Source organism: Phocoena sinus, chromosome X (genome assembly GCF_008692025.1).
Source record: "Phocoena sinus isolate mPhoSin1 chromosome X, mPhoSin1.pri, whole genome shotgun sequence".
Classification (NCBI taxonomy): domain Eukaryota; kingdom Metazoa; phylum Chordata; class Mammalia; order Artiodactyla; family Phocoenidae; genus Phocoena; species Phocoena sinus.
The window spans coordinates 90,715,400-90,727,673 of record NC_045784.1 but is presented as its reverse complement, the minus strand read 5'-3'; the positions used below and the strand labels follow the sequence as shown (position 1 = coordinate 90,727,673).

The 12,274-nt window shown below is 45.0% G+C and overlaps 1 protein-coding gene across 3 annotated transcripts in view; it reads left to right on the top strand.

Annotated features, from left to right (window-relative positions):
* The window catches only part of LOC116747315, a 38,832-nt gene extending 30,505 nt beyond the window's left edge, over positions 1–8,327 (top strand). For 2 of the 3 annotated variants that reach the window (XR_004347986.1, XR_004347985.1), the window contains 2 exons: positions 6,599–6,815; positions 8,113–8,327. Coding sequence is in view for 1 of the 3 variants with exons in the window: in XM_032619165.1 (XP_032475056.1) it covers positions 6,599–6,815; positions 7,788–7,827 (257 nt within the window). In the remaining 2 variants the exon portion in view is untranslated. Of the gene's footprint in view, positions 1–6,598; positions 6,816–7,787 lie in introns of all 3 variants that reach the window. The other variant, XM_032619165.1, reaches the window with a different exon arrangement.
* Positions 8,328–12,274: the final 3,947 nt, after the last annotated feature.

Here is a 12,274-nt window from a genome sequence, read left to right as displayed (position 1 = left end):
AGCTCTACTTTCAATCTTTTGAGGAACCTCCATACAGTTGTCCATAGTGGGTGCACCCTTTTACTTTCCCACCAACAGGGTACGAGGGTTCCCTTTTTACCACACTCTTGCCAACACTTGCTATCTCTTGTCCTTTTGATAATAGCCATCCTAATAGGTGTGATGTCTTAATTGCAGCTTTGATTTGCATTTCCCTGATGGTTAGTGATGTTGAACACCTTTTCATATACCTATTCACCAGTTGTATGTCTTCTTTGGAAAAACGTATATTCGGACCGTGTGTCCTTTTATTAATTATTTGTTGGTTTTGGATTTTTTTTTGTTTGTTTGCTGTTGAGGTGATTGAATTCCTTATATATTTTGCATATTATCCCCACAACAGATAAAATGATTTGCAAATATTTTCTTCTGCTTCACAGGTCAGTTGCCTTTTCATTGTGTTGATTGTTTCCTTTGCTGTGCAGAAGCTTTTTAGTTTGATATAGTCCACTTGTTTATTTTTGTTTTTGTTGCCTTTGTTTTGGTGTCATTTCAAAAAAAAATCATTGCCATAACCTATGTCAAGGAGCTTACCCCTGTGTTTTCCTCTAGGAGATTTACAGATTCAGGCCTTACGTTTAAGTCTTCAATCCATTTTGAGTTCATTTTGGGGTATGGTGTAAGATAAGGGTCCAACATAGTATCTTTGCCCGTGGATATCCAGTTTTCCCAGCACCATTTATTGAAGAGACTATCCTGTCCTCATGGTGTGTTCTTGGAGTTCTTGTCAAATAGTTGAGCATGTATGTGTGGGTTTATTTCTGGGCTCTATATTTTGATGCATTGGTCTATGTATATATCTTTTCTTATGCCAGTACCATACTGTTTTGATTACTATACCTTTGTAATATAATGAAATCAGGAACCGTGATGCCTCCAGGTTTGTTGTTTGTGGGGTGGTTCATCAAAGGGTACAAATGATCAGTTATAAGATGAATACATTCTATGGATCTAATGCACAGCATGCTCTTTTAATTTAAGATATTGTATGGTATGATGGAGACTTGCTGAGAGAGTAGATCTTAGTTTTATTCCACACACCACCCCCAAGAAACCTTTAGCTATGTGAGGTGATAGATGTATTAATCAGTTTGACAGGGATAATCATTTAACAATGTATACATACATCAGGCATCACACTGTTCACCTTGAATATACAAATTTTATTTGTAAATTATACTTCCATAAAGTTGGAGGGGATGGGAGGAATGTGTGTCCTGTTCACATGGAAAAAATTAATTACTATAAACTGTCAGAGGTAAAGCATAGGATTTGGGTTACTAGAAAAAATATTCTTAGTCCGTTGTCTTCAATAAACTCAATTAGCGAAAGGAAACAATGATCAAAGAACTAGCAAACAATGAGAAAGATGTATCCCAAAGAGATAGAAATTATAAATAGGGACAAAGTAAAAGTTCTTCAGCTGAAAAGCACAGTAAGTGAAATGAGAAATTAATAAAAGATGTCCAACAGCAAATTTGACCAGGAGAAAAAGAATCAGTGAATTTAAAAGGTTAGTTGAAATATCCAGTCTCTGAAAAGGAAAAGAGGAGCAGGAAAAACAAAGAATGAAGAATAATGAGCAAAGCCTATGAGACTCACGTGCATCAGCAAGCTTATCAATGTACACATAATGACAGTTGCAGAGGCGGAGGAGAGAGAGAAAGGGGCAGGAAATCTTTGAAGAAATGATGCCAGAAAACCTCCAAAATCGGAGGAAAGACATGAATCTACACACCCAATAAGTTCTACAAACTCCAAGCAGGATAAAATCAGAGATCCCCACCTAGGCACATCATGATCAAATTATCAAAAGTCAAAGACAAAGAGTGAACCTTGAAAACAGCAATAGAAACCACTCCCCATATACAAGTAATCCTCAGTAATATTTGTGCCCATTTCTCTACAGAAACCATAGAGGACAGTTGGCATTGGAATGACATATTAGAAGCGTAGAACAAATAAACAAAAATACCCTTTCAACCAAGAGTTCTATATGTGGGGGAAATGAAGGGTAGTTAAAGACATTCCAAGACAAATAAAAACTGAGAGAGTACATAGCTAGTAAGCTTGCCCTATAGAAAGTACTAAAAGGAGTCCTTCAGGCTGAATTGAAACAATGCTGGGCACGTATTTGAAGCAATACGAAGAAATAAACCACAAAGGCCAAGGTAACTACACAGGTAAACGCAAAAGCCAGTATTGCTGCACTTTTGGTTTGTATCTCCTCTTTTTGTTCTCATATATGATTTAAAATACAAATGTATAAAGCATTAACTATAAATCTCTGTTAATGAGCACCAAATATACAAACATGCCATGTGTCACCATAATTAAATAAAGAAATGTGGCAGAGCTAGGGAAAAGCAGAGTTTTTGAATACTATTGGAACTATCTCCATATTAATACAAACTTGATTATTGTAAAGCTAAGATACTAATTGTAACTCCCAGTGTAACCACCAACACTGCCCCCACAAAAAGCTCAGCACTAAAAAAAAAAACTAAAAAAGTAAAGAAAAAGGAGTGTTAAGGATCACTTTGTACACTATAAAAATGAAATTAATAACAGAAAATACAGTAATTGAGGAGTGAAGGAACAAAAAAAGACTGACATGCAGAAAATAAATAGGAAAATGTCAGGAAAAGTCTTTCCTTGTCAGTAGTCAATACAATAACCATAGATAAAACTGTTCAACGAAAAGACAGCACCAGTGAGTGAACTTCAGGCAGTCACCTTAGCGCTGGATACTCTGGCCAACAGTTAGCACCATCTGCACATTTTCATAGACAATCAGGCCATTGTCGTCGGTCTGGCTGTCTGGTCTGGCCCATGGCAGCAACGACGTTTCCTTGTGTAAAACTGTCCCCTTTGGGGTAAAGAGCCCTGGGAATCTCTTGGCCCACAGACTCCCGAATTATAAATCCAGGTCACACGTGTCTCTACATATACTAAAGCCACTATGCAGGGCTTTGCCAAGACCCTCCTTACCGGCTTTGGAGTTCCGGGCCTTATTGATGGTGACCGAGGCATGCATTTTACTTCTCAGGGTACACCACGCTGGGCTCCTGAACGGCCTTCAGTAGACCTTATGCCTCCCTACCCGGCCTGAGGCTGCAGGACTAAGAGTTCCAGAGTGGCTTACTTCTACAAGTTCAAATTCCATTACACGAAAATGGCACATTTCAGTCGCCAGTCACACACCAGAGGTGAATTGTAGTATAGGGTCTGACTGCATCCTGTGATGTTTGACTGCTGAGGGCTTTTAAACGTCAACCCTCCCTCTTCCCCAACGCCCTACACTCCACTCTCTCCTTTGGCACGGTTGTAGGGTGGAGGGCAGGAGGAGTGGGCGTCAAACTACACTAGCTACTGCCAGCACAAGGGCACTGTCATGCTGGCCCCATCCACTAATCACAGTAGAACTCCCAAAGCAATTTCTTCCTTTCCTGACTCTCTGAAGTCTTTTTTGGAGCAGCTTGAAAAGGCTGCCCTGCTCTCCCCCCAGAAGCCTCCTCATGTAAGGAATACACTTTGCATCGCGTCTCGGTAGTGTGTGTGGGGGTGTTGTCACCAGTCTTGATTGACCTTTGAACCCAACTTGGGGTAGGAGTCCATACTGACTCAGGGTGGCAACAACAGCTCTTCTCGCCAACCTTCCCGGGAGCGCTCTGCAGAATGTGTGCTTCCCATCTGTGATACGTTAGGGTCTGTCAAATTAGGTGTCCTGGATCCCAAGGCGGTGTGCTTACTGGAAGTAAGGGACATAGCTTATGTTCTCCTGAACGTGAAGTTACAGCTAACATCCAGTCTTGCTTCTGTGCCCAGCGACAGTAGTAAATGGGATTAGCATAAAATAGTTGTCGATTACTTCCTCGTTTCCAGCATTCGTTACCCTTGACCACTTGGCTAAGTGGGGCTGAGTACAACAAAAAGTCTCGGACTGTTGAGCGAGAAATGATTCTAGGAAGCCTGTCCTGTTAATGTCTGCCATGCTGTATTAGTCTGCTCAGGCTGCCCTAATAAAATGCCATAGGCTGGGCGGCTTAAACAAGACATTTATTTATTTCCTACAGTTCTGGAGGCTAGGAAGCCCAAGGTCAGGGTGCCAGCATGGTGGAGTTCTTGGTGAGGGCCCTCCTTTTGGCTTGAAAATAGCCGCCTTCTTCCTGTGGCTTCACGTTGGGGTGGTGGGCGGAGAGCACCATCTATGGTCTCTTCCTGTAAGGGCAGTAATCCCAATGTGTGGACCCCAGCCTCCTGACCTTACCAAAACTGAATGACCTACCAAAGACCCAGTCTCCAAATACCAACTCCTGGGGGCGGGGGCGGGTGGGGGATGGGCTTCATCGTATGAATTTGGGAGGCAGGGGTTGTACACAATCCAGTGCAGAGCAGGTGCTCAGCCCAGTCTTTAAAACAAGTATCCCTCTCTCTGTGTGTGTCTCTCTCTCTGTGTTTGTCTCTCTCTCTTCCCTCTCTCTCTGTCTTCATTTCTTGGAGGCTGCAAGTGAATTGGGGAGCCCTGATGAAACACTGTCCAGCTCCTGTCTTTACTGCTTCTTCCACTCTCCATTCTCACTGCAATCATATCGAATTTGTATGTCCTTTTCTAAGTAGCCTTAACAGCATTAAAACCTCCAAATTCTCTTGCTCTCCCTTGTGGGAGGTTTTAAGCGTTGCTGAGATTTGATCTATACACCTTCTCTCTCTCTCGTTTTTGAACTAAGTGTGTCTCTATTAGCGTGAGCTGCCCCAGGTTGGCAGTTGGGGAACACATGCAGGTTCCCATACCCCAGAGCGCCGCCCTTTAGGAACATTGTGGTTTTGCACTTGCAGTGGTGGAATGAAAAGGAAGGGATTCCTGTGCGCTCACAGAGGCTCAGGGTGAGCTGGGCCTTTAAGGCCTCCAGGGAAGCTGACGACCTTGATCACTCATTGGACGGTGGTGCTGTCAATCCTTGGCTGCTGGCAAATGAGCTTGAGCCCGCGCTGGAGGAAGTGGCCCTTCGTTGACCCTTCTAAAGTCCGCCTCCCGTTGCCAGCCAGTCAGGCTCTTTCCCGCCCTGTGGCCCTGGGCGCACCGTCTTCGTCCCAGTCTCGCTGGGGCGCACCGCGGGCAGGCCGTCTACCCTTCCCGTAGCGGGGCTGCCAGAGGTATCTTCGCCGAATCCTGTCTCCTGTGCAGCCGGCTTCTCTGCAGCCCCCACCCCGTCCCGGAGGCCCCGCTGCCCACAGCGTCCCCTCCCTCAGCGACACTCATCCCGGCGGTCGCCATCTTCCCCGCGGTCGTCACTGCAGCCCAATCCGTGTCTGGCGCGTCCCTCCTGCCATGTCTGCCACAGAGGAGCACGGGCTAATCCCAGGTGGCCAGGACGGAGCTGGTGGCGGGGTGGGTGGCGACCCCAGTCCCCTCGGGGTCTGTGCATCCCCTTCGGGAGGGATGGATGGAGTCGAGCGGGCCGCGGCCCTGCTGGCCTCCCTGAGGCTCTACAGAGCCTTTGACGAGAAGGATGGTGGGCAGAAGGCCACCCAGGCCACAGTGGAAGAAGACTGGGATGTAGAGATGGTGGAGGAGGAGGACGAGGACGAGGGAGAGTTTGAATTAGACATCGAAGACCAGGAGGAGGATGAGTACCAGTCAGAAGAGGGGGACGAAGCTGTGGAGGAGGTTGAGGAGGACGAAGAGACAGAAGAGGAGGACGAGAATGGGCAGGAGGGCGCGGGAGTGGTCGCGGGCCACGGGGCCCCCGCGGCGCAGTTTAAGTCCCTGCTCCGGGATGTGGTCAATTGCCTTCTGCAGCCCAGGCACTACAACCACCGTTTCCTGGTCGGGCCCCGCGCCGGCCGTGTGATGAAGAGGTGCCACTGCGGACGGCCCTTGGATCCTTTAGAGGATGCCGCACCTCTTCAGGGGCAAGAAGACCTGGGAGAGGCAGGTGAGGAAGTATGGCGGAGCAAGTATCAGGCTGAGGGTGGCATCAGCCTCAAAGGCAGGCCGCGCTCAGTGCTGGCCTCTGGCAGTTAGGCAGTGGGTCAAAGCTCTCAAAAACCGTCAGGCACGATATGCACAAGTTGAAGCCCAGTTCTCTAAAGACCTTTAGGATCTTGAGAAAAAGTATGCTGCCTTCTACCACCCGAGGGGCAAACAAATGGCATACCTCACTTTTGGCTGACGGGCTTCTAAAAATGCAAAGATTCTCAGTAGGACGACCTGAGAAAATGATGAAACGGCACAGGGGCACTTTTCAGTGGTTGAGGAATCAATGAGCTTCGCGGTAGAATTTGTCTTTAAATGGGGTGAACATTTTCCAGTGACGTTCTGGCAGAAACATACAAACATGCTCTCAGGATCAGACGATTTCGATCCCTTCTCCAAAGGGCCAGAAATAATCAGTTGCAGTGTGTGAGATCTGCTGGAAAGAGGGGGAACATGTTGTGAAAACTGTCAAGCAACAGAAGTGCGAGGGCCATGGAAGTGTTGTATCAACCAGTACGAGCATGGCCAGCTATTCTTTTTATTTCTTTATTTATTTTCTGACATATTTCTCTTCTCCAGATCCTCTCGAGGGCAGAGAACTAGATTCTGCTGCTGATTTTAAATCGGGAAATGTTGTCCACCACCTTGTGATGCCAAAGTCCGTATCATTCGACACTAAAGAGAGTGAACATCTGTATGAAAACGCTGATGAAGAGAAAGAGGATGGAAATGAGGAACCAGAAGAAGAACCTAAGCTGGATATGGTCTCAGCAGAGGGCAGCTCTGGAGAATGCAGGTATTATTGTATAGTGCAAGCATTCCTGACATATACCTGTTACTAACAGCTTTATGCTTTGTTTTGTTTACATCCTTAATCTACTTTTTATCTTTTTAACATCTTTATTGGAGTATAATTGCCTTACAGTGGTGTGTTAGTTTCTGCTTTATAACAAAGTGAATCAGCTCTAGTATACCTATATCCCCATTTCTCTTCCCTCTTGCATCTCGCTCCCACCCTCCCTATCCCACCACTCTAGGTGGTCACAGAGGTCCGAGCTGATCTCCCTGTACTATGCAGCTGCTTCCCACTAGCTAGCTATCATGTTTTTAATTTTTTGTGTAAAGTAAATAAGAAAAAATTGTTGAAATTTACTTTTGGGCAAACAATGTTAATAATGTACTTGTATTCCAGATGGTATAGAAGGAAGTGTGTTTTGGAATGTATTTCATTTACAGCCACAAGTCCTTTGTCCTGTAGCTTTAAGTGTACTACAGATGGGAAATTTATCACACCTGGAAATAGAGACCTATATTTTTTTAGAGGTCTAAAATATAGAGACCTATATTTTTAGAGAGTGGCCATGAGGAGAAGCAGCTAAAGCAACCAAGCTGTGCAATAGCTGTACCTTCATCACCTGGCCACAGAAATGGAGTCTCTTGGAATAACAATGCCTTTGAGAAGATGACTGCTTACAAAGTAGTAAAAAGTTAAGGATTTCAAATAAGACTGCATTTCATGAGTAATTCACAAATATTACTTCAATTTAGATTTTTTATTCAAAAGTAAAGAAAATTAGCCATAGTAAGATTATTGGCTATCACTGAGTTGGTAATTCATTCTTAGTTTCTCTTTCCTCTACCCATTCATCTTTCTTTCTCTATCTCATCTCTCTCTCTCTCTCTCTCGCAGTATCACACTCTTTCTTTCTCCGTTTCTTAATTTTTACACCTGCGGATGTTTGATAACAGCCTATTTCTCATTTTACAGATACGGAAACCGGAGGTCTGGGAATATAAGGGATTTATGATTTGTGTAAGGAGCATAGGCTCTTAAGGTGGAAAGACATTTAAATCACAGAGTGGCCTTTCAAGAACAAAAACTAGCATTTATAGTGGTGGGCAAGAGAGAGATGAGGTTGCTGTGATGAAATGATGTGAACCCCGACAACCAAGGGTCTGCGTTACAAGAAGAAAACGTTTTGTTTTCTCCTTGGAGAGCCAACAGATGTTCATAGTATTGACTCCTATTCAGGAAGTCCCTGGTTCATGTTATTGGTGTACAATTGATAATTGACTCTTATCCCACCCTACAGTTGGAAGGCATAAAAAGAAGTGGACAGCGAAAGAAAAGAAGAATTTGTTCTTCACGGATATTCTAGTTTTCATTAGCCCACAATACAAATGTTGTTTCAAAGTTCAACATCCCAAAATGATATTAACTGACATCTGACGTTATTCTTACCTTTGACAGATAAATTTGACTGTATTGTTCACATTGAAAATAAAAGCTTCACATGAATAAGCTGCAGAGTTGAGTTTTTTGTCATAAATAACACTGACTCCAGTGTATCTTGGTTCTATTTATTTCGGCCCACCTTACTGTCATTGAAAGGGCTTTCTTTCAACTATTTGGTAAGCCTGTTTAACATCCCTTTATAGGAGCCTAAAATAAATTAAAAGATTATAAACAACTTGTGTGGCAATAGAGATTGTGGCCCAGCCTCTGGTATATGTTACTGAAAGAAACTGATGGATGACCTAGCTTGCCTGGAGACCAGATGGTGCTAGTGGCCTGCCATGGAGCAGCAGCAGCATCAGCTGGGAACGTGTTTGAAATGCAAATTCTCAGACCCTGCTCCAGACCTACTGAATTGGATATTCTGAAGGTAGGCTGCTAGCCATCAAGTTTTTAGAAGTCCTCCAAGTGCTACTGAAGAACACTAAAGTTTCAGAACCGCTGCTTTAGAGCAATGGGGAAAACGTTTAACTACACCCACAGTAGGACCAGCCTTAATTCACTGACTTGGTACTATTGCAGGTAAACTGAACAGGATGGTAAGATCTGGACTGAGGAAGACACTAGAATTCTCAGGGCCCTGAGACACAAAGACCTCTGGGAGGGATGTGTTAGTTTCCTAGGGTTACCGTAACAAATTACCACAAAGCAGGTGGCTGAAAACAAACGAAATTTATTCTCTCACCGTTCTGGAGGCCAGAAGTCTGAGGTCAAGGTGAGAACGTCGAGGCCAAGGGGAGCGCGGAGGGTGGGGGTCGACCAGCGGCCCTGAGCCTGGCAGCGGCAAGAAGAGCAGCAGCCCAGCAGCTTCACTCCACGTACCAACCCGACCACTCACCCATCCGCTGCCGACAGCGCGCGGTCTGAAGCACTTCCTGCTGCCGCTTGGCGGGCCGAGGCCCATCGCACAACTGGCTCCGTCCACCCTACGGCAAGCGAGCTTAGCCAATCCGGCAGGCGCCCGGAGCCTTTGAAAGAGATGCGCGTTCCCGCCTCCTAGCACAGCCTGTGTGCCGCCCAGCCCTCTGCTCCTTCTGGCGTCTGCAGTCATCCCTGGGTCAGCCGCAGCTGCAGCTCCCTGGCAGCTGGAGAGCTGGGCCGGGGGTCGGCGGCGTGGGGCACCCCGCCCTGTGCCTCCCCTCTGCAAAAACGCAAAATGTGCTATTCACTTGAAACAGCGTATGCCCAACAGTTTGCTTTTTGTGGTGAAAGAAGTAATTTGACCACCCAGGCTCAATCTGCAGTTTGAAAGTACTGGACACCTTTGAGGAATCAGGACATAGTTGACTGGTGGTCATTCCCAGACCCTCGGGCCTCCAGTGAACCAGAGTGCCTGTCCTCTGGAAGGCATAGAGGAGGTGCAACCAGTGCGTTTTGTGACACGGCTCTGGCCCATCATCAGGACAGAAATTGGGCTCCAGGAGCGCCCCTCCCATAGCTAAGGGATGCACAGTTGAAGTGAGGGTTCTTGGCTGACAGCATTGAAGGGGAAAAGAAGGCAATGGTCAGTGTATCGGATCTTCAAGGCAGTGAGTCCCTGGAGAGCAGGCCACTCTAACACTCCAGCATTCTGCCCCAGCATGTGGGGGAAAATAGCCTTACATTTTTGCTAGAGGTTTTCTATTCTTTCCGCTACCCTGAACATTGCCACGTAGAATAGAAATATCTCAGAGAAAGAGGAAATGCTTCCACTCATTCACTACCCTTCGTCCTTCCCATCTCAGGTAACTTGATGAAGCAAGGTCAGAAAGAGGCTTCTTCAGAGCACATAAGCCAGATGGGCAATGAGCAGATAAACCTCAGTCATATTCACCAGCGCTGGACCTCGTGAGGCATGCCATGTAAAAGTGTTGAAATCAAAATGGATTTCAGGTTCACTCTTGGTCAACTAGAATATTCAAACAAACATTCTCCCCCTTCGCCTTTCCTTCAGTATTTGGTGAAAAGAGTTGGGACTGCTTGTGCCCAGCATGTTGCAAAGCATTAGTTGCATGGAACTTCCTGGGGTGGCTGAGTGTTTTGTACAGCTAAAAATTTAACTCTTTACCCCACCTTGACCCCTTCTCCAGCACCCCCTTTCTTTTTCTTTGGTTTTTTTTTTTTTTACATTTTAGAATCACACATTTTTAAAATGTCTCTCATTTTCCTTCCTTCTCTTCACCAGCAGAGCATCTTCACACCTTCGTTTCCCCTCTCCTTTCCCCCTCTTTTTCCTTCTATTGCAGTAAGTGCTTTCTTCTCACTTATGTGCCGGATCCGCATGGAACTAACCCACTTACTTATGTGGGGGATCTCTCTATAACTAACTATCACAACAGCAGTGGGTCAGGTGAGCCAGCCCTACTGCTCTTAATCCTGCACCCCTTGTCTCTGGTCACTAAGGCATCCTCGTAGAGACAATACTTGCTTGTCAAAAATGAAAAGGCCATTTCAGATCCGTTTGTCCAAGCATCTGAATTGTATATGGGCGGGGAGGGGTGGGGACTGAAGCCTAGAGGAGGGTGGATGGGCCCAAGGTTACACAGTGGCAAAATGCAAAACTAGAACCCTATCTCCAGGTTGTCCCACTTCCAGAAAAGTGTGTTTTTCCAGTGAAAGTCAGCTTTGACTGTTATCTCAGCCACTGGCATGTGGGAATTGTTTTGTTTGGAAGCAGGTTATTCCTATGCCTGGAATCAAATTCTGCAATCAGTGTCTCAACTGAGAGGAAAAGCAAGCCTGAAGTTTTTTTTTTATTTCCTAGGCGTCCTTGTGACTATGGAGATGGCCAAAACCTTGATGGCAAAAATGAATTTATTTCCAAAGCTTACGTCACACACTCACATGACAAAGAGCCCCAAAGGCAGCAAGGAATATGAAAAAGCTAGTACAATTTGTAGTTGTTGAGTTTTTGTCTAGTTCATTTATTAGAATGTACATAAATATCCACATTGAATGGAATTAAACATGAATATGGGATCAGGGTGTAGAGGACAGGTCACTGACCTAGGAGTTAGCCCATCTGTGTTCTGACCCAGCTCTGACACATGACTGCGAATATTCCCGTTTGTCTAGAGTATGAGGTGGATTGGGAGGTAAGGCAAGAGGCCAAATAGATAAGAAGCAAAAGAATAGGTGGCACCTGGCCTAATGAGGGCCACGCATTCAGTGCACAGAAAATACCTCCTCGGTGAATAACGGAAGCTAAGAGGGAGAGTTTTACTGTATTTTTTTTTTTTTTACTTATAAACAGCAAACATTTATTTTTCACAGTCCTAGACGCTGGTTAGTCCAAGATCAAGGCACCAGCAGATTTGGTGTCTGGTGAAGGCCACTTCCTGGATCTTAGATGGCAACTTTTCATGATGTCCTCACATGGTGGAAGGGGCAAAGTATCTCTCTGGACCCTCTTAAATAAGGCACTAATCTCATTCATGAGGGTTCCACCCTTTTGACCTTGGCACCTCCCAGAGACCCCACCTTCTAATACCGTTATCTTGGGGATTAGGATTTCAACACATAAATTTGGGGGGAATGCAAACATTCTCTTTAGGACACCTACCCAATTTCCATACTGCCCACAAAGTGCCATGTGTAAACCCAAATAAAATCACATCATTTTCTTACTTTAAAAAGTTCAAAGTCTTCTGATTGACTGGCAGAGAACTTTTCATCTACAACCTTTCTCTCCATAACCTATTCCACATACTCCATTTTTCATTTCCATCTCTTCGTTTTTTTAAGTTAATTTTTATTGAAGTATAGTTGCTTTACAATGTTGTCTTAGTTTCTGCTTTACGGCAACATGAATCGGTTATATGTATACACATATCCCATCTTTTTTAGATTTCCTTTGCATTTAGGTCACCACAGAGTACTGAGTAGAGTTCCCTGTGCTATACAGTTGTTTCTCAGAAAGAGAGTTTTAGATCTGATTGTCCAAACTAAGGAATTTGATTTCTATCTTACATTCAACAGGA